Source organism: Rhea americana, unplaced genomic scaffold (genome assembly GCF_003343005.1).
Source record: "Rhea americana isolate MKP2758 unplaced genomic scaffold, rheAme1 scaffold_94, whole genome shotgun sequence".
Classification (NCBI taxonomy): domain Eukaryota; kingdom Metazoa; phylum Chordata; class Aves; order Rheiformes; family Rheidae; genus Rhea; species Rhea americana.
In genome coordinates this window covers 1,329,353-1,356,797 of record NW_028187133.1, presented here as the reverse complement: position 1 = coordinate 1,356,797, position 27,445 = coordinate 1,329,353, and the positions used below count along the sequence as shown (strand labels likewise).

The 27,445-nt window shown below is 34.2% G+C and overlaps 1 protein-coding gene across 1 annotated transcript in view; it reads right to left on the bottom strand.

Moving 5' to 3' along the window:
• Nucleotides 1-7,887: 7,887 nt before the first annotated feature.
• Nucleotides 7,888-27,445, bottom strand: part of KHDRBS2 (KH RNA binding domain containing, signal transduction associated 2) — a 302,140-nt gene continuing 282,582 nt past the window's right edge. The window contains exon 9 of the mRNA XM_085324893.1: nucleotides 7,888-8,508. Coding sequence (XP_085181019.1) covers nucleotides 8,411-8,508 — 98 coding nt within the window. The 3' untranslated portion in view covers nucleotides 7,888-8,410. The remainder of the gene's footprint in view (nucleotides 8,509-27,445) is intronic.

Here is a 27,445-nt window from a genome sequence, read left to right as displayed (position 1 = left end):
GTGAATATCTCCAACAGAATGTTTTTCTTGCACATGGGAAAATTTGTTTTGACAATATAAACAGTAATATCCTACTATTGCTACTATAACAACTCCATTATCTATGCTCAGTACTTTCCATCTGGGTTATACTATGATGCCACTTGCAAAGCTGCATCCACTTGCATAGAGATGAAGGACCAATCGGAGTAACAGTGTCTTAGAGAGCTGCAATCATTCTTTCACACTGACAACGAAAATTAGCAACAAGAAGCGAATGAATGGGGCCAGGGACAAGCAGAGGTCATAGGCATCTCTCTCTCCCCAGCACTCAGTGGCCTACGGCTGTGGCTGGCACAGGAGGTGACCAATCTCTGTTGTAACGGATGGCCCGGAGTGGCCATTTCTCACATTCATTAAGTAGCACTGTGAAAGGCTGCAGCTTCCTGAAGTGCTCTTCTCTGGTCAAGGCTGTTTCACATTGCCCACTAAGCAGGACAACAGCTCAAACGGCACAATTCAATCCCTAGCAGATACTTGTTCTTTTTAATTTTAATTAAACTATAAAAAATGATTGTAGATCAAATTCTGAATTTCATATTCCTTTTTCATTCCAGCAAAACTTTCCTTGATATTAGCATGGGTTTTTAATGATGAAACCTGAGTAAGATTGGCAGGATTGAATTCTTTATCAAAAAGCTATCTTGATTAACTGAATCCAATCTAATAGAGCATTCTTGACAGTTTATATCTTTGCATCCTGGATTCTAAAACGGATATTAAAAAGATATATAATGTTCAAAATATGATACAGAGTAAGAAATAAGCTATCAATTTAAAACACTTTTAGAATATCAAGCTGAGGTCTATATTTTATCAGAGAATAGCAGTATTTCATTTCAATGAGAGTGTATTTGATTATCCTTTTAGCTAAGGTAGATATATGAACAATCTTTTGGGAAGGAGAAGGTGAGGRGAAAGAGAAAAAGAAAAAAGAAGCTGCATGTGCCAGAACTTCCCAGTGTCCGTACAAGACTGTTATATCCAAAAAGAAATATAAATTACTAGATAAGCCATAAATATGGAATCATAAGTGGGTACAGTAATCTATGATGCAAAATATCCTCACAGTTTGTTCCATTTACTCTGCAGAAGTAAAGAAAAAACCCAGAATACTAAGAAGTCATAAATGAATAGCTCCACAGTTTTGCTCTCAGTATCTCTGACACAAAGTGTGAAGGTCCTGTAAAGCCAGGGAGCATAACAAATGCATCCACTGTTTTCCTCTAAGTAAGTCATCCATCATCAGCTAAGGCATCGACCATGGCAAGAACAGTGCCCGACATGATATAAGCAGGTATTCTCACACTTTATGTCACCTATATTCAGCCTGTAGTAAGAAACTATAACTCAATTAAACCAATGAGGCACAGCAATAAGAAGAAACAAGAAACATTGTTTTCAAAAATTGTTTTTCAATTTAATTTTACCCTTATCAGGGCACTGAAGCATTTCCATTACACTAGTTGTACATTCAAATGTTGCTAAAAGACTTCAGAAAATTCTGACAGTTTCTGTACAGTATCTTGGCAATTTTTCTAGGCACAGACCAGATGTAAAAAATAACTTTTATACAGCTTCTTCTTTCTTTTTTTTTTCTTTAAAACACATCCATCCCATATCAAGATAGTATGAGTGTGATCTTCCTCCTATAAAGTTTCCTTCCGATTTGCAGTATGAAAGTCTGAAATTGCTTTCTCAAGAAATCTTGTTATTCTCTGGCGAAAACCTCCTAGATTTCAAAGATGATTCAATTGTTTTAGGAATGAAAGCATTTATGCCTTTCAGTAAGTACTAAGGACAGTCTTTTATTAGGATTTATATAAGGAAAGCAAACCTTTAAAACAGTGGTACATTTTTAGTAGATGATTAGAAAACTGGGATTTATGCTTAAGTTAACATAGTTTCCTCCTGTTTGAGAACATAACACTAGTTCCATATATGCATGATTTAGAGACATATTTCAAAAATTTTAAATGCTCTACTGAATTATAGTAAATGACCTGGTCATCCAGAGATCAGGAGTGGATTGAAAATCTTTTATGTATCACACTGGGAACCATAGTTCATCTTTAGATTCCACAGCTTTAAAAAGCAAACACTACATACAACATCTTCACTACAAAGCATTAATATATTCATGAGCAAAGCTCATAATTTTTTTAATAACTACATAGATCAAAAAATCTACTGATGGGAATTGTTTTCCTTAATGACTCCACATGAATGTTAACATCTAACCCACAGGCCCAGAAACAAAACCAATTCAAGCTGAAGGTGAGACTTAATGGTTTCAGAGGGCCTTTAGTCAAGTCTCAATGGGTAGCAATAAAGACTGGAAAAATGTAGTTAGATAACAGCAGAGTGGCATATGGTGATTGTGTCTGAAGCATTAACTGGTCTGAGAAAGTTGCCTGTGTACCTTTTCTAACTCCATAGATAAGATGGGATATCCTTATTAATAACTCTTAGGTTCTAATAACCCATAGAAGTCACAAAGTGCATCTAGATATTTTGATGAAAGAAAACAAACTTCACAGGAAGCTGGGTTTATTTTTATGTTTAGCATTCAAATACTGCTCTGTTTGTGTTGTGATTTTGCTTATTTATTTGGATTCTTTTTGTACATTGCCTAATATTTTGGCAACAGAGTGTTACGTTAAACAATTACAAGGAAGGTTTCATCCTTTTTATATATCTCCAATTGCATCCAGCATTTTCAATTTCCGTAAACTAAAAATTTTGCAATTTCTTTGCAAAAAACCTTTGTAATGTTGTCATAAAATTAACTTTTTGAGTTCCTATATTTATAAAATTCATTTGCAAATGAACTCTGCCCTCCTGAACTGTAGAAATACACATATTTTGATATGGGGATGGGTGGCTTCTTTATAACACAGGATGAATTTATAACTTGCAACTCCATGATTCTGATTTTATGAACACTTTTAAAAAGTACTTTGTCTTATTACATTCTTGAGTCATTTACAAGTTCTACAGCATTGTTAGAGAATTCAGGTTATACTTATTGGGGGGAAATATCTTTCATGTCTTTGCTATGAAGCTGTTATGTAAACAGAGTCTGACATGAGATTATAATCTTCAGTTTAGATTTGGGTATTTGTCACTGTGTTACAGGAAAGATGTAATTTTCTGTCAAAATATGTGGTTGCTTAGGAAATTTCTGTAGAATCTCTCTGCTTTTGTCTTTTCATTTTCAATCATATTTTACATAAAAGATAGGAAATGCAGCAGCTGYTTTTAAAGAGTATGAGGTATGGCTATGTAGTAGTAGGTTGTCTGGAGAGCACTGATGTGTAATGATGGTATCCCTATTTAGTCTTTATATATCTTTGATTTAGTTTGTTTCTACATCAAAATACAATATGGAAAACTTTCCAAGATTTCTCTGCCTTATTGACTTGTATTTTTCTCTTTTACAGTTAGCCCAGCTTTCTATGTCTTTCCTCTGCCATCTCTTTTAACTTTGCAATTGCATTATTTGACTCCTCCAAAACTTCCAATGTAACTTGTTATAGAGGCAATATACAAACACACTCATTGTTAAATATAAAAGAAATGCATCACTAACATCAACCAAATCACATTTTATTTGAACAAAATAGATTACTTCCTTATTCTTTACTTTAACCTTTAGACTATAATCCTGTATGTTATTTCATGAGTGCTGCCATAAATCCATATTCTTATGCTGAAATGTCAAATCTGAAGTTGCTTAAGTAAACCGAAGGGGTTGCAAATTCCATCACTGTGCCATCCATACCGCTATCTGATCACCATTTCAGCAATGCAAACRTTCAAATGTTGTATATTCCTCCTCCAGAAATCACCAGTTCCAACAGGCTCATTGATTCTGTTCATAATAATTATTTTTTGGAATGTATGTTGCTTGCATTTATAATGCAATAGTCTACCTAATTAGCACAATAGAAGTTTCTGCCTAGGTGTGTGTATATWATTTCTGACTCATGAAACAAGAGGGTTTTAAAAGGGTAGACAACACAATTTAAAAAGAAAAAAATATAAAGACTATTTAGCTCAATGCCAGGGAGACAGAATTAGGACTTTTTAATGTAATTCTCTAAAATAACATATTTTACTATTTTAAATACTGAAAGCTACAATGCACCCATTTCTTTTAAAAAGAAACTGTTCTATATATTAGGTCAACCTGGAAAAAAAGTCTTAGAAAGGTTTTAACAGAAATTTTGATTTTTCAGCTCTTGTATTTTTCTTGTATTTTTTATCAATACTAGTTTTTCTTTTACTAAGAAAAGTAATCAGTATGCAAATTCATCCAAATAAAGCATGTTTGTTTGGTGATTTGCTGTTTTGGAATTACCTGTAACATAAGTGACTTTCTGTGTTTTCTAATGATGTCTTTAAGTTTTCTGGTTATGGCTGACCTGACTGTTTGGTGGATGTGTGGAATACATCATGTAAGACCTAATGATGACTGCTAATTAGAATAATGAGATTCTTTGGTTGCTCTTTCATAAATTAGAACAAAGATGGATTTTTTATTAAGAAGATACAGTTGACTAGCTGTAAAACTTCAGAAATTGAGATGAAATATACTTTGTAGTTAGGACAGACTAGCATATGCAGTCATGGAAATTTTTCATACTAATCTCCTGAGAATCAACAGAACTAATGTTTGCATAAACAGTTGTGTGCATTGACTTATTATCCTATTTTTTCTAAATAATTCTCATATAAGAATATGTTACAATGTATCATTTTTATGACCTGTTCTGCACCTCTTTTATTCTACACAAGTAACAGCAGTAATAGTGGACTTTGAGACAATGATATTAAAGGACACCGTTCTGCTATAAACCAGTATTTATTGGAGTACATCTTCAAAGAGTTTACACCAGTTACCCTCACATAAAAATGTAATCCATAAGTGAGAAATTTATTTTACATACTATTCTCTGAATCTCACTTACATCAAGTGCAGTCTGCTCAGTTTTGTACACCTAATCACATTAGTAAGGCACATGAGATTTTCCTGCAATACTTATATAATAAAATCTATAATGTAGAACAATCTGTAACCACAGTTATACCAGTATAAAAGCATATTTATACCAGAAGTGTGTATTTTTCCTATCCATATAGAAATAAAATATACTGACTGAAGCACATTTATATGACCAAATGAACTATATGTAAATAGATGCTTTTTACTATAGTGGTATACTCAAAATGAAGCGTAAGGTGTAGACAAATCCTAAAGCCATGTTATATCAATTTTGCCGATAGAGTGATTGTACCTCATAAATCAAACCAATTAAAAAAGGTTCTTAGGGCAAAGGCAAAATTAAGCCCTTTTTATCTTGTTACGTAACACAACTTGTGCCATTTAAGTAACTGCTGAGTACACCGATATTGGAAAACCTTAAATCAGTCAGCCCACAATCAGAAGAAAAGATGCTACAGTAACAAATGTGTCTGGGATTGTGTATTTGGTGTGCAACACTGTAGGTTTTGTTTATTATCTATTACCTAGTTTAACAATCAGGAGACTGCAAGAAAACCTGTGCATTTTGTGTTGTGATTAAGTTGACACTTCTGTATCAGTGGACAGTTATATCTGAGCTGGAAACTTGGTGTTTACTGTAGTGATACTTGTCTTCACTCCAAAACCTTATATACAATCTGAAGTCCACATAACAAGGTTATCCAAAATACAGCCTTATCTTTAAAATATATTTAACAGAAAAATACAAAAAGTTATGCCTTGATCCATGTCATTGCATAGTAATGCTATTAATGTGTTTGCCATTCTAAAGTATAACACAGAAATAGCTCCTAAACAAAAGAATAAATAATAAATCCTTTGTCTGTCTATCAATACTTTTCTCACACAAAGTAATGGTGCACATTTTGAGATCCAACAGGTAAGACAGTGTTGTATTTTTCTACGTTACGGGACTAGTTTGCTTCTGAAATTTAGATATGCTTTTACTAAACATGAGCTCTTGTTTTCTAGGAGGACAAGTTATAAAGTATAACATCTTAATATTTACCATTAAGATGGTAAATACACTACAAGACTTCTTGTATTAAAACAAAAGGTAACATACCATACAAAAGCAAATCCTTTGATTTGCAGTATACCCTTATGATGTTCCTGTTATGCAAGAAAACACAGCTGAATATAATTGCCTCTTTTAAACCTCTAGCTGAATATGTTCCCATGTGTTAGTAAAAACAAATGCACACATAAAATGTGAATTAAGAAAACATCCCTGAGATGTGGCAGAGCTTACCTGAACACTTCTCAGCAGATCTGCTGCTTAGCTGTCCGAAGCCTGTGAGTCCCTGAAATAGTGAGACAGAATAAACTCAATGTAACCATCATGTAGCCTACTAAATTCACTTTAACATTTCAGATTCAAATGATAGAACATATGCTTCATAAACTATTCACAAAGAGTTAGCATGCAACTCCAGCTGGAAGAGATTTTGTTCACAAACTGAACAGTAATAGGCCTCTAGTTTATTCTCATCAAAAAAGTAAACCAATCACATTGACAAAAAGCCACTGTAAACAAAAAAACTGTATTTAAAGGATTAACAGTTTTGGTATCCCTGTCATCAAGTCTTCTGTTCTTTCTTCATCAAAATTTAGGTTATATATTTGTTGTTAGCAAGAGTTGCATTACTATTATTATTAATTTTAGTTCTGTTTATTACCTTGAGGGTTATGTATTGTAGAATAATTTTGTTGTCACTAGTTAATGTTAATTAGTTTTTTTAATAGCCTATATACCTATTTGTTATCTTTTGGTAGGTTTACTTTTTTAACTATCAGTAACTTAATAACTGAGAATATTTAACATTACTGTTGCATACTCAAAATTACAGAGTTACTATTAGTGTTACCTGTTTAACGTTTAGTCATCCTTTGAGTCCTGCGACATATTTCCTTAACAATCATCAGCCATCAATCTGATAGTCTCAAAAGAAATATCAGCCCTCTAAACTGCCTTCAAGGGCGGTGATATTTAGCACTGAAAATTACAAATAAAGTTTTTGAAGTTGAGTACCAACAAGTGGGCAGTGACACTGATGATTTGTTTATCAAGACAAATTGTTATATATTACAAAAATGCAGTCAACGCACTCCTCTGAGTGAAAACAAATATGTGAATCTATGCAATGCTTACATGTTGAATGGGATATTTAATGTGCGGGGAAACTCAAAGGTTGAAGAACTAGCATTTAGACAGTCTAACAGTGGTAAGTGGTAATCTTACCTCTTTAAACTCCATTACATTCTCACGAGAGACATGCTAATACAAACAAGTCAATCAGAGTTTGTGTTTAGCAAGATCAAGCTTAAGAGGATAGTTTAAAATCCATTTATTGTTCTAAAGCATTTTTTTCCATTAACATGTTATACATTAGTGGATACTAACCATGATTCATGTAACAGTTTAGTTTGTTACTTTTAAATTATTTAACAACCAGAAGTTATTAATACAACTTTTAAAGTCTTACACAAAAAATCTTAAAACAGGCTTGGGTTCATTTTTGTAATTTTTATATATAAAACATTTTAGGCATCTCTTGAAAAAGAAATAAAGCAGGCATTTAAAGCTAGAAAACAAGTAATTCCAAATTTAGTTTGTTACAAAAGGTTTCAGCTTTATTGACAAATTATGGCAAACATATTTGACAAAATTATGGTTTCCTATTTAGAGAAGCTTACACATGGAACTTTATGTGATTTTTTTTTTTAACAAATACAGGTTAAAACACTGAACAAATTCAGTTAGCTACATACATAACAGTAGCTGCTTGTTTTCAACCCCATTAAAACAGCATTTAAAATTAAATTTACAAACTTAATATCGAACATCTTAATCTAACTAACATATATTAAAAAAGACAGGTTAAAACATTTTATCTACAGCTTGATTATTGTCTGGTTCAAATAAAAAGAGGAAAAAAAAGAATCATATTACAGTCTTTCAGCAACCCTAAACAAAAACTCAGCCTTAGCTAGTATGTAGAGAGACTCAAGATCTGTAACAGTGTCATGCTTTTTAAGTTACACACAGCAATGAATACAACCAACAGAACATCATCTTTGAATGGTTTATAGACAATGCTTGCCAAAGATTTTTGTTTTTGTTTTTTAAGTCCGTGTTATAAAATAATACTAATGCCAATGTCACTCCAATGTTATAGGAAATACAGGTAGTACATAGAATAATAATGAGCAGTAATCCCTAGGATAGAAAAGAAATGGACTATTACTTGTCTTGTTGCTGTTTATGTGGAGACCACAGGCTATTAATTGTCTTTGAGATGAGGTCACAGATGTGGAGGACCTTCAATATCTACCATAGGGGTGTTCCCTGTAACCCCCTCTGGCTGACCTTGGAGGTGGTGCCTTTAGGCTGGAACGGGTTGTGGCCCATTCTTCTTGTGCTAAAAACAGAAGAAGAAAAGACATGTTTTGTAAATGTCTAAACTTGAAAAAACAAAGTGATCTCACCACTAATGACTGTCAAAATTATAGAGGGTTTTGGTTGAAAGCTTAACACAAATAAAATGAAATGGTGTTATGATCCATTTCTTTATTCTTCCCCCCAAACTTACAGAAACTATCCTTTTAATTTTCTACACTGACAATTTGTCTATCTCTGGATTAAAAAAGAAAAACTTACTTCACTTTCATTAGAGGATGAATATCTAGTTTAATGGCAAGACAGTCAGCTCTGCAAAAATCACTGCACTAGTTCAGAATTTATTCTGTATTTTGGGCTTCTAGCATTTAAGCAAAAGCACCAATATGAATAACATTTAATGCAGCTTGGTATGTTAATAAAATCGGGAGTTGAATCATAAAAGGATAACTGAAATACATTTGATTCTCTACTTCCATTTGAGGCAAGAAAGAAAATAATGGAAGAAAAAGAACATGTAGAAATGAAGCTACTACATTAAGCAAAAGAGTTTTGCCAAATAGTTTTTACTTGGTATTTTATTTGGGATGCATTTTTAAAATTTGTGTTACTGAAATATATTGGAAAGAATACATTAAAAAACATATGACTAGTTCAGTTTGTACAGAGATTTTAGGGACAAGGTATTTGCGGAAGTTAAGTCTTCCAAAGAAGCAAGGAGGAGGCTGTCTAGAGGAACAGTCTAGTGACTGATGCTAGAGATCCAAACTTGAACTCTATTCTAAATCAGCTAGTGGTCCATCAAGTGCCTTCTCTCCCTTTGTCCGCTACTGACATTCAACTGATCATACACACAGCGATTAAAGGATTAAAGTGGTAATACAGAAGTTGCACTATATCATCTGACTTGTATCATGTCTCAGTGCAACACCCACCTGACAGTCCTAGAATACATCTGACATATACACACGTTCACCAGTCAGTTTCAAAATCTCAATGTATTCCACACAAAGTTATCTGATAATCTCCCAACTTTTTTTAATGAAATATAGAAGACACCCAGAAATTTCAGTGTGGCAAACGTTTGGGGTTTTTTTAACATTGTTTCATTTTATTGGTGATCAGTATGTTTGCATTACAAATATGTGTAGGAGATTAAACACAATTGTAGGAGTCAAGCCTTTTGATACTGCGGAAAAAAAGAATGTTTTTTAATGTGCATAAAAAACAGACTGGAAAGAGAAGAGTTTAAAAGATTTGAATGTGTCTAGAAAATTATGGGAAAGGGAAGGAAAGCTGCAAATTGATGATAGAATATACTTCATATTGCTATCAAAATAAAATTAATTACTATATTAAAACATGTCCTTTTCCCTGTGGAATTTTGCTTCATTTATAASATTGGTAATAGACTGATATACCAAACTATCCAATCTTGGACCTCTGACGAARACTTGAAACATCTGAGGTACCTGTCCTCATAAATTTAATTATCCAAATGTGTCCATTTTGTAAGGGGTACATAATTTTTATACCATGATCCTTATGAAATTTTAAGAGTGTTTGTTGAAGAAATTAGCACTTCCTRAATGTATTTGCCTTGGTTAGGTTTTGTTTTAGGCTTCTGATACCCTACTCAGCCATGACGTACTGAAATGAATACTCCTGACTCAGCATGGTCAATGAAATACATTTATTTGGAATATAAATGTGAACCTTACTGGACTCCTAGGTAGAAGAGGATAATCTGTGAGCCAGAGTGGGATATATTAGCTATGGYAGAACAGAGGCAAAAATATTCCTTGCTCAAAGTCAAATACACATTTTTATTACATTTTTCATGTTACATACAATATTTTTATTTATTTTCTAATAAGCCCAGCAGGGACATTCTTAAGTTTGGTCTGATCCCTGATACACCTGTAGAGCAAGTCCAAGTCCAATTAATTCYTCCTTTTTGTCATATTCCATCCCACTACTGAAAGGAGAGACTGGGCATCAGGTCATGGCCAGAAAATAGGTCCTTATATGATGGATTCCTAACTTTTTGAATTTAGTGTTTCTGTTTTACTTCACTCAAAGCATTGAAGAATTTCTTTCCTATTTTTAAAAGAATAATCTAAACAAGAGAATAGGATCTTCTATATAAAACAAAATATATACAATAGTACAGGAGAACATTAAAAATCAAAATTATATTAGTCATACATTTCAAGAAAGATAACCACATTTCCTTAAATTTAGATTGCTGATTTATTAGTGGAATGGTGTCTTAAATTAAATATAAAGAGAAACTTTAAAAATCCTTATCTCCCTTATGAAATATCAAAGATTTTCTTGTTTTAAACAAGGTTTTTAGAGTGATAGGGAACATTTTCCTCTTGAGCAAAGATTTCATAACTATAATCTAACAGAATAGAAGAAGAACACAGAAAATGTCCATATTTTGGTTTCTTTGACCTCAATTGCTATAGACAACTCACTAAAGTCCAGTCTTCACTATCCTTAAATAGTTTATTCATATGGTTTAACTATGATGAGCAAACAATGACAAGATTCCCTAGTCAAACTAGGGAATTATTATCCCTAGTTATTTATTTCTGTAAATAACATACAGAAGGCATTGTTTCTATTCGGTATCTTGATAAACGATTCTATTAATAATAATGAAAATATTCCAATTCATGTTGAAAATAGTGATATCCATGTACTGCATGCACAGGAAAATAATTAGTTAAACATCCCCTTTTTGTTTGGAAAAAAATTTACAAGTGKTTGAGTGCGTTTCAAACAGATTCTTCAGTAATATGGTCAAATATGAGCTATATATATGGGAATGGTGTACTGATGCTAATTTTAGGTTTACTATCACAGGCAGTACGTGAGTAAAAAAGATTTAAGCAAAATCCTATTAGCAGAAGCTTTGGGACATAGWAATCTTACCTAGCATACATAGGACTGCAGTCTGTCTACCCATAAGATAAATTTGTTGGACAGCTCACAATTTCTTTTTTAGACAGGTCGGGAATGTATGGGTAAACAAGGGTAAAGAACAGTTCTCCTAACCATGGGATGGAAACTGAACTCTTGCTTTAGTTGTTGCATAGGTGGGTGGAAAAGTAAAAAGGAACTGATATTTACCAGAGCGAAACTCTTACAGAAAATTTGGAGAGCTACATAGTTGAAGAAAGGAGTAGTTGTCTATGTGCAATCCATTTTAGGGCAAAGTAAAATAGGTAGGTTTGAATCACCACTGCAGGTAAATTAATGATGTTCCACCTTGCATTGAAATTGCAAGAAACACTCACATACTTGGTTACAGTTGAGAAGTGGATTCATAAAATACTATCTCAGCTGAGACATGGTTAGTGATTGCATTAGTCTAAACAGTCTTATTTTTTAATACAAAGTAAAATATGTTTTACTTGAGACAGTGCTCATACAGTCAGATGTTTCATGTCTTATCTGAGAGGCAACAGCAAACAACTGAGAGGTTATGGAATAAAACAAATTCCAGCAAATCTGTAATCTGGTAACCACCACAGTAGTTTTCCCAATGCTTTAGAAAGGAGAGATTGTGATATTGATATTGACAATGGGAGATACTACCAATAATGAAAAACATTTTTTTTCACAAATTAATACATGGCTGAATATGATTTATAATACATAAGGATTGCTCAGATTATTTCTTAAACGAGATGCAGAGTGAATTTTGAATGTTACCAGAGTAGAGTCATTCAGTCAAAAACCAGATCCAGGCCAATAGCCTGAACAGCAATCTAGGCACCCACAATATTTTTGCATGTTTATATCATGTTCAGTTGTGAACAGGCCTAAATGTGTGTAGAAGGAAGATGTTTATCTTCTGCCTTTTATATTCTGATGAGTTTCATCTGCACCTTTGGTATAGATGCTACTGGCCTGCCCCTCCTTTCAAGTAGTTCTTCACTGAAATCACCTATAATTTCAAAAGTCACAAGGGATAAATTGACCCCACAAACCATATCAGACCTTGCAAAAACAATTTATAGTTTTCTCATACACATTTCTTTCCAGKCTTAGTTTAAGCTGGTCAGCCATTAGTAACGTACAGACTATTATGCTAGTGTAAATAACATTTTATATATCTRTTGATCTTATTATCTAAATTTCTATTTTAAAAAGGATAAAAAAAACATTGCTGATGCTCACAAAAATTTATTCCTCCTGGCCATCTGCCTTTGAAGCATAAAACCTGCCACTGCCTATTATACATGTTATTTGACTTTTAGAAATGTTTCCTGTATAATATATGAAATCAAACATATATGTATTTTCATTTTTTAGGAAAAAAATATCTCCCTCAGAAAATCAGAATTCTCATCATTTTCTTACCTGACTAATTGGTGTATCAGATCTTGCTACAGATCTACAGCCAAAAATGTGGGTTATATACCAGAGACTCCAGGAGTGAGCAGAGGCAACAGAAAGAAATTTTTATCAAACTGAAGCATCTAAATTAACAAGCCTGTTGTTTTTTAATGGAAATGACTTTGTTGCAGTATTTTGCTTTTGCAAAAAAAAAAAAAAATCACTGCTGACTTTTGCAGCCAGTAAGGAAATAATTAGGTGGCTCTAGACTAAAGTACTAAATGGTTAAAACAGAMATCAAAGATAGCTTTTGTAAAAAAGGAAATAATGCTCTACAAAAATAGAAAAATGGAAGTATAAAACATAAAAAGCATGTTAAAATTTTGGAAGCTATTTCTTTCTTCTCTGTAAAATGTCTTCAGTTCAGCTACATCTCATTATCTCATTGCCTTGGGGAGGCTGGGCTCTGTCTGCATAAGATCAGCAGCAGAACCTCAAGTGAAGCTCAGGCTACTATGTATCAGGAGTGGATGTCCCAGAAGACTTGGAAGAAGCTGCTCCTCATATGGAACCGGAAGCATTTCTATTGTAATTTTCTTGTGCATTCCACTGATTTTCATTTAGTTTCTCTGAATGTTCTCTTTTTGAATATCAGAGTTTTTTATGGTCACACAAAACCAAAGTTTAYTGTGGAAAGCTATTGCCCAGAGGGCTGAAGAAGTGGCAGCCATTATGATATAGTCCTAAATCCTCAGGACTGTCATCCCTACAGGGAATCACTTTCCATACAGTGAATTTAAAGATCTAGCCTCTGCAGTATGTTTCACCACACCCTTTAAAAATGGCATTTTGCTGTAAWTGTGCAGCAGCTTCAGTTACCCTTTGCTGAAGTATCACTGCATTTGCAGAGAGGCCTTGAGGAGAAGTAAGATTTAGATAAAAAAGATAAGTTTTATTTATATAAATGAAAATGACTGAAGTAGTAAAAAACTCACTAAATGTACAACACAAAGACAAAACAATTTATTGTTTCCTTCGAACCYCCTTGCCCCACTCCTAACTGAACTGCCTTCATATAAAGGAGAAATGCAGTACTCATACAGTAAAAAATGACATTATTTTGCCAGTTTGAAGAAGCTTGTTTTTCCTTGACTAACAGTGTTCTTAAAGTGAATTTTTGCTGAGCTGTACCAGCTTCTGATACTGAACAAAACTAGAAACTACAATTTGTGGAACAAGTCTGTTAGACTCTTTACTTCATTAGCATGGTGAAACTGTTTGGTTGACTCCTAATGTTAATGTGGAAGGATGATGCTCACAACTTATTTATATCTATTTGGTAATACTAACATGAAAATATGAGAGGATGTTTAATATTTAACAGCTCTTCTTGACATGGCATGATAGACTTTACTGGATATACAGGTGAATTTGTAGCCAGAACATAGACAAAAGATTTGGAATTACAGCCTTCAGCTGTGAAAACCATGGTCTCTACCACTCAGGTTGCAGTAAAGGGTTATATCTTTACTGTGGAGAAAGAAAGATGCTATGAAGCAACACTATGAAGAATCTCTGAACAGCATGATGTCAATTCACTACAAAATGCTGCCCCATTGAAAAAGAAATTGATTTATTAGTGTTTTTTTCCTGCAGGGATTTATAATGAAGATTAATGCATCTGCACGCTAGGTAACTAAATGTTCCTTGATGTGCAAATAAAGTTGATCTTTCATATCCCAGCTCCAGGATTCCACGTTTCCCTTCTTTCTTCTTTCAGCACCAGTGGGGCCTCCTGATCATGGAAAGCTCTGTCTTCAGGAATAGTCTTACAGGCCTGGAACCCAGGTAGACTATTGAGTAGATTTGGGTAGATTGTTATCTTTCTACACATGCACAGAGACACTATTCAGCTATTTTGGTGCCCAAGGTGAGTTTCATTATGTTCCAATATCATTATATTWTATTTTATTCCATTTAAGACAGGCTAGAATTCCTTTATGCTGACACTGCTCTGGTAGACCCCCAATTCTCCTTCAAATGGTGCCTAGGTACAGTATTAAATGTGGACTAAATTTTCATATATAATGTATATAAGCACTTCATGCATAGCAGAATCAGAATGAAAGCTAAAATTTCCTTCTTGATAGAAGGAAATTCTATATATATATATGAATAAGTGAAAATCCACATGTAGATGGATTTCTTTACTAACCATTAAAATTATGCCAGGATGTCACAAGAAAAAAATGAAATTTTAATGTGCAAATAACTAGATAATAATTCTGCAACATCGCTTCAACTACTCTGATTACTCAGATACTTCCAGATCCAGAAAGGTATAAAGACTCCCTTTCAACAAGATCCTGACCAGCCACAGTTGTCACGTCAGATTTTAAAGAATACCATAAACCTTCTGAACAGATGGTAGAGCTTTCACAGCAAAGCCTCCTCAGTATATAGCTTTGACAGGGATTGTGCCCCTAAAGGCACAGAGTCTAGGCAAAAGGAGCATTGCCCTGTTGCAGGGTGAAGCCAATTCTCCCTGTCTCCTTTGGAGTGTTTTTGGTTCTAATGCTAACTGAAACGTAGGAATATATCATGGCCAGGACATAGGGAATGCAATGGTGGGATGCAGTAGTCTCACCAGTTCCTGTGAATATGTCATGATTTCCARCTCCCTACTCACTGGCAGAAGCAGTGATCCCAGAAATAGAGTAGAAAGACTATTTTTTAAAGTTGTAATTGCATAGCTGGCTACAGAGTGGAAGATAAGACCCTTTTTGTGAATTACTTATAAAAAATTGGTATCTTTGAGAATGTGTYATCTAGTTAATATTGTTACATCTATTAACAAAGACTGTAGGCAATACTGCTTTATCAAATAATTAGCTGTACAGTGATTTCACTGTAGTCACTGAYTGTGACTTCTTTTCACTCATATCTTCACATAGTTATATGGCTACCTCCCTTGCATATTTTTCTTACATCTTTTTTATGGGAGCTCAAAACTGCTGCATTGGAAGGAACAAGCTACATTTACTACTAAATGACCTACATCCAAATTCAATTCCAGGCCCACGCTTTGGATCTACGATTTTGATTCTTGGAGTTTCATAGATGACCTTCTTTGGGATACAGTACTCATCTGAAGGGTGAGAGGAGAGAGTAATTTGGTACAATGCCTGCTAGTACAGAGCAGAGAAACAAACCTAGTAATTTCATTCTATAAAAAAAAATCTTAAAACTTGGGTATGATACATGAAAATGGAATAAATTGTGGATGTATATTTTGAAGAATGCAAACACACACAGACAGGAAAAAAGGTTCAAAATGTGTTTTGAAAGAGACAGAGAAGTTAATGACAAGAAGAGTAGAGCCTGGTCATTTTTTGAGAAAATGTGTCAAAATGGGAGGGGGAAAGGAGAGCCTGAAAATATTTAATGTTAATAAAATGATGTGTTAATGAAGGGAAACTTGCAGAGAATTTGGATGAAGAGCAGGAGASAGCTATAGTCTGGAGCTAGAAAGGTAATCAGGGGAGAATTGCTAATGAGCCTATGAATCTGTGTGCCCAAGAGCTGAAGAGATATGCAGAGTGGTCTTTGTGTTTTAACACGAATTCCTTTTCCTCTTTTTCATTTCTGTGGAAAGAAACCCTGTAGAGTCTGACCCAAATCCCTCACTGATGCCCAACCTGCCTTTTAGTCCATCTGCTCTAGTTGGCTTCCCAAATTCTCCGTCCTCTTCCACTTCTGACAATCACCAATGCTATTGGGCATCAATGACTAAAAATTAAATCAGAAAAAAATTACAGAGTGCATACAGGAAAAAGAAAAAGAGGACAATGATGAAGGACACAAAAGCATATTTGTCTACGCTTACAGGAACTGCGGGTAAAAGTGTAAGGRAAAACAGTAAAAATACCGGTTTAATAAGAAGAATGTAAAAATTCAAAGAAAGAGTCATAGATATGGACATAAGAATTAAAGCTAGAGATAAAAATTAGGCTATAGAGATGAACAGGAAAAAAGACATAGCTTTTGGAGAGACAATGGAGAAAATGCATTTCATTTTATTAATAATTAAAACCAAATCCACAACAGCAACTTAAGAACTGAGTGCTGAGGGTGCTGGAAGAATTTCTCAGGGAATTTGATGTTACTGCARACTTGGTCCTCTCTCAAGATATTTCCATCCTTAGCTAAGAAGAAATGTTGCATGTTTGACTTTCAAAAACTAGATGTGAAAAATATGAGCAGCATGATGGAAGCATAAGAGGGTTTATAGCTAAGGAATCTGAATGTACTTGGGCATCAGGATTGCTTTGAGTGTGGTAAACAATGTTGTCTTAACCAGTGATTTTTTTGATTACTACATTGATAGGAAATGCATTTGGGTAACCATAAATCAAAGTTAAAGATTTTTATTGTGAGAATGCATATATGTTCACAGGGAAGAYTCTTAATCACACTGGCTACTTCTTTAAATTTGCTGTGTGCTCTCCGTGAATCAATATCTGGAACTCAYTATTACATAAGAAATTAAGTAAGTTAATTGTTACTATCATAAGCAACCAGCATCCTTGGTTCATGATTGATTGAAAGTATATTTTAGTACTTTAGTACAGTTATTTACAATTCAGATTGTCTTTTAGGAGCTGTGTTCATTGAGTTACACATATATACACTTCCTGTACCTATTAGAAGCATTATCTATATATTAGCTAGAACTAGCTTTAAAGATTATTGTATAGTTCATTGTTAGTATACCAGGTAGGTTTGTAGATAGCTCTAATACACTGTTTAACCAAAGAATTTAACTTAGATCTTTTTTTTCCTTGCTGTCACAGTGAAAAAAGCTCCTTCATAGTATCTTTAACATGTGAAATTCCTTAGAATCTGGAGTTGCTAAATGCTTTCTTTTTTAACAGAGAGAAATATACCAAAAGTTGTTTCAGTTTTGCTATTTTACCTGTGAGGGGTTGGGAATACAGAAAAATTCCTAGTGGTCCACCTACTGTGAAATTCTACCCTGAACTTGGCTATTATCCTGTATTTAGTCTGTTAGTACAAGAGTCCAGTGTAGCACATATTCACAACACTACATTTTTTCTACTCATCAGTCAGCATTTTGTAACCTTGTCATGGAATTTTCCAGCACTGAATAAAGCTCTTTCACAAATGCAAAGGGAGCAACAATACAAGCACTTCAAAGGCAAATCACCCTAACAGATGCTTTACAATTTAAAGAAATATATATTAAAAGTACCTAATTTGCATATGAAAATATTATTTCCTAATAATTTCTACATTTATATTCATTGCTTATTTCCTGTAATAATAGAGACTTGATCATTTCTTATCCCTGGTAAGTTATTCTACAYCAGAATATTGTTCATACTTTTTGGACAGTTTTATTCATCTCTGGTCAATTATTTTGGGACAAGCGGCCAAGAAATAAAATGAGCTATTCTGTTTAGATAGTTAAGATGTGAATGACAGCAATTAAGATAATGGTTTAATTTGATTGTCATTTAGCTTTTAATATTATTAGGAATATAGAARCTGTTTATAATTCAGAAGAAAATAGTTTTCATCCCTATGAGGAAAAAATCTTGTTACCCTCTTTACAATGTCACCAGACTGCACATGTTTGGTACTGCATACATTGCTACACAAGTGATGGAGGGTAAGTTGAATTCAGGAATTGTGATTACTAGCTGTACTCCTTGTTTGCTCAGCGGCCTTGGCTTGCTTAATTTTTTTGTGGTATGGTTTCCTCACTATAACAACGATGATTTTATTTGGATAATTCAATTTTTTCTGTCTTTCTTGTAAGTCTCTAAACCTCTCCCTACTTGAAAAGGTAGGTGGAAACTAAAGTGTTAGGTAGTAGCTGGAAAATTTGCTGCTAAAACGCCTAAAGTTTTACTAACTTTGACACTGCCAGGTTTTCACCCCACAAATCCACTCAGAAAGACAGATGCACTCTTATCGTATTTGGACAACTATATATTATTTGAGAGAGAGATTCAAGAACAGTTTTTTTAGCATAACATATCCTTAGTTTTTCACTATTCTGGTCTCTTTTCCCTTATCTGCAGAGTCTGCAACACATACAGGATTTTCTGACTTGGTATCTGTGCATTGTATAATTGAACCTATGCATTATAAGGAGAATAACTAAAATGTCTATCTTTCACAAATCACAAATGGTGACTTTACTATTTGAAATGTGTAATTTTATCAGAAGACAAAAAATGTTTTTGAGAAACTAGCACAATCCACCATGCTTACTTATACTATGCTAATATTACTTAATTACTGTAATTAGTACATAGGAACCAAAGACTGCATATAAACCATGCATAGCTCAAAATGTAGGAAAAATAAGAAAGCCTTATGGTATAACAGCTTTTTTTTTGTGGTCTTAGGGCAAAGAAGACCTTGCAACAGGATTTTGGAGATAGCATTTAACAATTCTAAACCAAAAGCACTTAAATTTGTGGATTAAGTGCCACTGTGCCTGGGTTTAGGTGTATAGCTGGGTTTAGGTGTATAGCTACCACAAACCAAAATGCAAGTGTACAGGGAGACCTAGTTGTTTCACAAGCATGTTTCCAAAAATTGCATATTAAACAGGGACTAGAAATAGCCAGTGAGAAAAGCTAAGCATGGAGAAGCAACTAGCTAAAAGCATGACCCGTTGGAAGACCCGAGGAATAATAATTAAAGTGGCAATRGAATCTAAAGTTCTCTTCTGGGGATAAAAGCTTTCAACAGCTCTTATAGAAAGCTGGTCAGAACTTGCTCTTCTAGTTTAAAATGCAGCCATAAGAGATGAAGGGTGCCAGTTCTCACCTCTGCTTAGCAGAGGAGCTAAGGGTAAGCCAGGTAAGCCTGACACTTATCATCTCTAACAACATTGGTCTGAGATGAGAAGAATGCTGGACAAAGATAAATTTACACRTACTTTGGAAAACTTGATAGAAATAAGACATGAAAAGTAAGGACAAAAGAGAGTAAAATGATTCACAAGCATTGTCAATAATCTTCAAATCATTTGAAATAAAATATGTACATGTAAAATTGGAAATTTATTTGTGGAAAACTTGCAAGTAGTTAAGGGATTTAATAAAATAATAAATAGATAAATAATTTATTGTTAATTTTTTAGACCATTATGGTCAAAGAATCTTATTTTAGTGATTATGCTGAGAAAGAATTAAATTATGGTAACAGTAATGGCATTAAATTTGTATTTTCATCTTAAGTAATGACAGAACATTATTATTTGGGCTACCATTGGTAGCCTAACTATAATGAATGCTGCTAAATAAGTATGGCATTTTAAGTGATAGAATTAAATTTTTCACACAGAAACTCTAAACTTACACATTGTAGGATATTCTTCTGTTACATTAAAATAAAATGTGTGGGTATAAGATTTGATTTTAGCTTCTAATTAACACAGTTTAACTGCAGTAATTATATCTTCATTGTTTTTTATCCTCATCCTCTGCTGTAACACAAGGGTGAGACAGACTATTAGCAGTGTTATTGCGAGATGAGTGTGAATATGACAGGGAGAAGATAGTTTTATTTTCTTCTTATTTTCAGGTGAAATTAATTTTCTATTCCTTTAAGGTGATACATCATGAAATGTGCAATTATATAACATGTCATGTCTGGAATTATGTAGATGTTTATTTCTATATGAACCTCAGAATTACAAGGCTTTGGATTCTCCAAATCTACAATTCCCACAGTGAAAAGCTGTAAAATTATTGCATAAAATAATGTATATGGTAAGAAAGTTTTGCATGATTTATTCATTCTTATTCTGTCATATAAAATGATTTATAGTTCAGGAATAACAGAGGAAGCACAGCACATCCCCATAAATTAAAAACACTCCTTTCTTGTGCTACAGGTGGAATTTTCTGCAGTGTACTAGCATATTTTACTAAAGTTCAAGTGCTTTAGTATATATAGTTCATTAGAAAATTGTGACAGATTTAAATATGGAATTTTATAGAGTTATAACCTAATTAAAATAGTGATTTGACAAAACAGCAGTAACTTTGATATCATCCCCACAATCACCATCATAGTTGAATTTAAAGTGCACTCACTTTTCTTAGAGTCTTTCAAAATCATACTCTKATAACAAATCATAAATCCCTTCTGAGGAAATGAATACTATTTGGGAGACAGCTAAGGTGATTACTCCAGTAAAAGACTTGAGAAAAATTTTCAGGAAATCAAGAAAATATTTGTGGCAGTTTATTCTTTCCCACAGAGTAGGAACTGAAGCATACAGTATCTATGATATCCTAGTTAGCAGATAAGAAGATTGAAATAAGAATGACTGAAATGCGAAAGACCAAAGGAAGGCAACTTATTTGGTCTATTTCTGTCCATACTCAATGTAAGTCTTCCATGAATCCTGCTTATGGTGAGAGAAATGCAGAAATGGAGAGATTAAATCTGTACAAGAGGACTAGCAACACTTCCGAGGTCCAGGGCTGGCTTTGCCCGCTGAGAGACAGATCAAGTTGCTCATCTTCCTAAAAAACAAATGTAGGTCTGCAGGCGCACAGCACACACTAGCACCTTCTGGAACAGAACCAGGACACATCTGGCAAGGTCACCAGCCTGGGCAACTAAGGAGGAATCAGGACTCAGATGCTTTATCTACATTAACTGATAGTAGAATACAAAAAAGAATAATCTCCAAAGTGAAGCAGCCGATGCTGAGGAACTGACGTTCATGCTAGTTTTCTGGAGTTTTTTTTCTATTTCAGACTGGTCCTAGTTTGATCTTCTAGACTGAGTACTCACCAAYAGCCAGAGCTAAAACATCTTCTGGTTTAGTTTCAATTGAAAGAAACTAGATCATTTACTCTGAGCCCAATCTGTGATATTAACGAAAGTACAATAAGTGAAGGCAGCTGGGAAATCTACTTCAAAAGCACATTCCTGGTCTAATATAGCAACACTAATATAGAATGCACTGAAGTGCCTGCCTTGGCACAGCCAAAAAAGTCTGTCTTACCAGAAAAACCTGAATCCTGTAGCAGCTTGACATTTCAACTACTGGCCAATATCAAGGACTTAACAAAAAAAGAATATATGAACTTTCACCTAAACTGGAGCTCACTGGTGTTTTTTAGGCCTCAAGCAGGTACAAATGGGATGGAGTGTCCTTTCCTGCCAAAACTAGGCCAGTCTTTAGAGAGAAGTGCACAATTAAAGGTCCAGAAAAGGAGAAAGCAAGAAGTCTTGTTCTAGGATGTATCTTTGAGATGCCTACTCAATGTTAAGATGTTCAAAATCAAAGAAACCTTCCTTTGGTATGTTGCTAGCAATATTTCCTACCAGGTATCATATGTACAGGCTCAGTTTATAAACATGAACAAACATTAATAATGCAAAATAATAATTAATCAATTAGCATTAACACCTTAACTGTAATTACAAGCTACGTGAACTCAAACACTGCAATGAGGAGAATAAAACCTCTATCTCTTATGTCTGTATATCAGTCACTATCCTATCTGAATGCTTAATTTCCTATGTTTGAAGACTTAAATGCTACTAGGATACAAAAAAAAATTGAGTAACAAACTCTTAGCACAGTGAGCTTAATGAGTATTAGGACCAGTGACTTACAATATCAATGTTATTATCAAAAAGAAGCAAGGAACTTGGATCCAACAGCAAATTTATCTTCACTGATAGAGTAAATGCTAAAAAGAACTTTTTAAAAATTTACAGATGTTTCTTTATTTATGTTGCAGTGTGGCTTCATCTGGCTTTGTCACTGCCATAGACTAATCAACACAGAGTTTATTTCATACGAGGATGGTAGTTACTTGAGTTTCCATATAAAATAAGCATCTTTACGTCTCATAATGAAGCTGAATTGACACCTCTTCAATCAATCTCTTTGTCTATCAGAATTCCTGCTGTAGTTTTAACCCTCTACACACTCTTTCCTGTCCAAATTTCATATACATTTATTTTTACTTTTAGTTATTCAGTAAAAATTATAATCATTACAAATAAAGAATGACTAGATAATTAGTTCTTCAGTAAAACACAAAATTAACAAGTCTATCACAAATTAGTGGAATATTTCTACACATTTTTAGATGTAAGCCACATAAAGAATTTGTTTATATAGTGCTGTCTGTGTAGAAAATTACTTACTGAAGTAATTGTCACTACAAATGCAAATGATTGGCAGGGAATTATTTGTGAAATAGTCAATTCACTGTGGCAGTGTTTCAAAATTTAGATGATGTTTTACATTCTAAAGATATCAAAAAGTTGCACTCTTCAATTTTAATTAAAGATAGAATTATTCTGAAAACAAGTATCAGTCATTTACAAGTGAGAAAATGATAAATTGGAGTAGAATAAGCATTATAATGTCATAATTAGAGAAGGTGCTTCAAAAAAAAGAATTTTTTTTGAAAATTGTCTTTATCAATTCTCATTAAATGAATCTGAAGATAAAGAGATTTTTTAGATTTTTCCCTAAATGGATGACTAGAAATGGTCAAAGAATGCATTCATTCAGCTTGAAAATTTTGCCAAATTTAAAAATCAGTTTTGATGAAGTGAACACAGTTTCTCTGGTTTCTTAATTAAATACATTAAAATATCTCCCAGTATTTTATTTTGGTCAATGGAATATTTTCCTTGAATCAAAGCAAAAATCAAAGCAATTAACCCTTGGTTTGACTTTTTGTATTTTCAGAGAATGTCTGATTTAAACTAAAATAATCTAACTGAAAGATGGAAAAGGGTTTTTTTTTTGCTGCAGTTTTTCTTTTACAGGTATCTGAATGAACGGTCATAATGAAATTATGACAGAGGAGGGACCACATAGTACTCCATAAATTGATGAATGGCATGGTGAAAGAAACTAGGGAACAATTTTCTTTATTATAGAACAAAAGGTWGGAAGTGTGATAGTAACCAATTCTTTAAACAAACAAGAGGAAGTACATTTTCAGGCATGTGGAAACATTGTAGGACATATCTTCACACATTACTGTGGATTCCAAAATATATTTTAAAAGTGATTAGATAAACAAGAAGAATAGACTGGATCAGTGACTATTAAAAACAGTGATGTGGTTAAGCTTTGGCTCAGGGAGTCCCTTAGCAGTGAATTGCCAGAGGCAGGGAAGTTGAAGGGATGTACAGGCAGAAGTATCACTTTGTATCTGTCCTTCTCTTTTACTTTTCCTTGTTATTGGCTATTGTGAAAAAAGGCACTTAGGACTGACAGATTTTTGAGTTTGCACAATTGCACTCTTAAGATATGTAACATTTAGGGAAAAAAAAAAAAAACTCTTGAGTATTTGGACCAAGATTGTTTCGCCAGATTCATAATTTCCAAAGTTTAATTTTTGCTGAAGATAATACACACTGAAATAATGTCTCCCAGCTCCAGCTGTAAAGGCAGCACATGTACTGAACAGCCTTTTGCTGTACAGCAGCAGGAACCTGAGTGGAGTTCACTTCCCTCTTTCCTCTTTGTATAAGAGACAAGGTACGGATTAATCTTCCTAACTCTTATTTGACCTCTGACAGATGGTGTTCTCCTCACTTAATTGTAGTGGTTTAGAAGGCTATAGACTTCAGCCCTCTCCATTCACCATCTATCTGTAGTTCCTGCTCTTTTGGTGGTAGCAAAAGGAGTGCACGTATGCTGGCATCTCAGATCCTGCAGTTCATGACCTGGCATAAAAATATAAATCACCATCATTTTCAGCTAATATACCAGGCAGTACATGCATCAGGCTGTGAACTACGGCATCGGACAACGGGCATGCTCTAACTTTCCTCCATCCTCACTTTGGCAGTGTTAACCTTTGGATGTAGAGGCAGAAGCCTCCTCAACCTCCTGCAACAGGAACTGGCTGAGCTCATCTGCTGGAGTTCCCAGCCCTTGAAAGAGCTAAGACAGAAACGGTGTCCAGCAAATAAATCCTGGAGCCCTCCGATCGGTTCAGGAGAGAAACAAGATTCCGATGAAACAATTGTGATGCCAGACAGATATAATTAACATAGCTTATAAGATACAGGATGTGCCTTGCTAATGTATCATACTATCTCTTATTTTTATAGTGAAGCCTAATAAGAAGCTCAGCACTTGTATCTAGAATGCTAGCTTCTTTAAAGAAAGAGACAGGAGAAAGAAATGAGAAAGAAAACAGTGTGGAAGGGCTTTCTCTCCCTGTAGCGTGTTCCTGTCCAGTGAATTCATGGTGCTTTTCTAACTTGGGCATGGCATTACAAATGGGCAGGAAAGGTCCCTAGCAACAAATTTTTAGCTATAAATTTTACACTAATCTGTTTATAATAGGCAAATCATTAAATTCTTGTTTTCACCAGACACCTCCTTAAATGACAACACTGCCAGAAGGGAAAATGAAAAATTATGAAAGTATAATGAGACCAATGGATACAAACTTTCTGGTGTTATACTAATCCAACTTCACGCCTTCTGTTATAAAACATAAACATCACTATCAAGTTAAATTTATAGTTACCTTAGCTTAGACTCCTGAATTTGAATTTATATCTACAAATACTGAGCCCTTCAGTAAAAGAAGTATCATAAATGCTTACTCAGTGCAATTAGATGTGAGCATGCTTTATGTTTTTGAAAATTGTCCAATACTTCAAATGACTTCCCTTCTAGTTTTAAACTACCTTTTTAAAAGATTTTTTTGTCATTTGCACCAGAAAACCCATAAGGACTAGATACACAAGAAGATTTTCTGGCATAAGTTTCAAATTTCTGTTCCTCTGCCCAAAACAGTGATTTTCAAAATTCTCTAGCAGTAGCTGCATAATCCTGAACCTATCTAAAATTTGCAGGAATCTCATAATTCCTTAAGAGACTATTCCCAGGTGCCCAGAGCCTGCTGCAGGGAGTGCTTTGAAGTGTCTCCACTTTGATACTTCTGAGAGATGGGGTGTCAAGCACAACAAATTGAAATAAAGAGTTTAAGTGCCTAACTACATAATAGAATTCTGGGCTATGAATTGGTATTTATAGAATGTGCCTAACTCATGAAAAATAGTGGGATTTTACATATATCTCTCTCAGTTGCCTTTGCTATTGGCTTGGGAGGTTCCTTGGTTGGATTTGTGGGGGGATCTAATTCTCAGGAACAATATTTCACATCAGAAATTGTACAAGGAGTCAAGAGAGTTAACAAAGGTTGTAGCTTCTACAGGGGAAAATAGTATGTAAGAATTTATTACACCTAGCCCCTGACAAGTCATTTAGGCCCTTTCTTGCTTAGGATTTCCATCTAATATAGAGTGATGCACCTCTTGAGAATGACAGGGATCTTAGGTGAGCTCTGCCCTGAAACACCACTGTGTTTTTTTCAGCTCTAGCATGAATATTCCGTAAGTATCGAATAAATAACTTCTGAGAGAAAAAAAAATCCACAAACAGACTTCATCAGTCTCTTCCAAAGTGAGCACAGAAGAACCCATGAGACAAAAAANAAAAATCCAATACTTCTCCGAAGCCCATTCATAAGACAGGCTCTTATGTGAAACTTCTGAAAGGCATGAAGGAAGAGGCACGGGTTCTAAGTTCATGCACAATGGGTGTGTGTGGTCTTATGCAGAGCTTAAGGGAATTCTGAATTACAGAGGTGTGCTAAAAGGAATTATAAAGGAGGGATATAGTCTTGCCATGGAAGGTAAAACAAGATGTGAAAATGAATTGAGGTAAACCAAAAAGGTAGTGTTGATTTCTGTGGAATGGTGAGGTATGAAGAGACAGCTGATTTTATACAACGCAATGGATTCAGAAGACTCCTGATGAATAGTGAAACACCTTGAAATAGAAACAGAGAACTGAGACATGATAGGTGAACATTATATGAAGATGAGAAGGGGTAGCATAATACGGCTTATAGTTGGGGTAGGAGGCACTGAAACAATCAGTGAAAGAGAGAACATCATTGTGTGTACTAAGAATTCAGTCACAAAACAAGAAAAGCACATATTCTATAATTCCATATACTCAATTACCTCCTCAGATAAACTCTGGTGACTGGGATGAAGAAGTTCACACAGAGGTTTCCAGAGCACAGAACTAGCAAATTTACTAATCTGCTAAAGTGAATGAATCAACAGGAACACAGACACTCAGATTTCAGAAAACAGGCAAATTGCAATATTGGAATATTACTCCATTTTCAAGTTTATTGAAGGTTACTAGTTAAACCATTCCAGAACTTTATATTCCACTGTTGGCTCAGAAAACAGTATAAGCTGAAATGCAAGCCCACAATTCATCAGTGAACCCAGACATTTTCAGTTTGTTTCAGCTGCTTATTGGAAAAAAAAAAGTAGCCTCATGCAGAGCACAAATTTAGTCATGATCCCACTCTTTGAGCACTTTTTAAGCCATAGCTAATTAGTCTTTTCAAAACCCCTTCTGGGAAAGCAAGTAATATTCTTCTACTTTTACAAATGAGAGATGGGAGGAAGAGTGACATTACCTTAAATGGTTTGCCCAAACACATAGGGAATCAGTGTGCGGGATTCTAGTT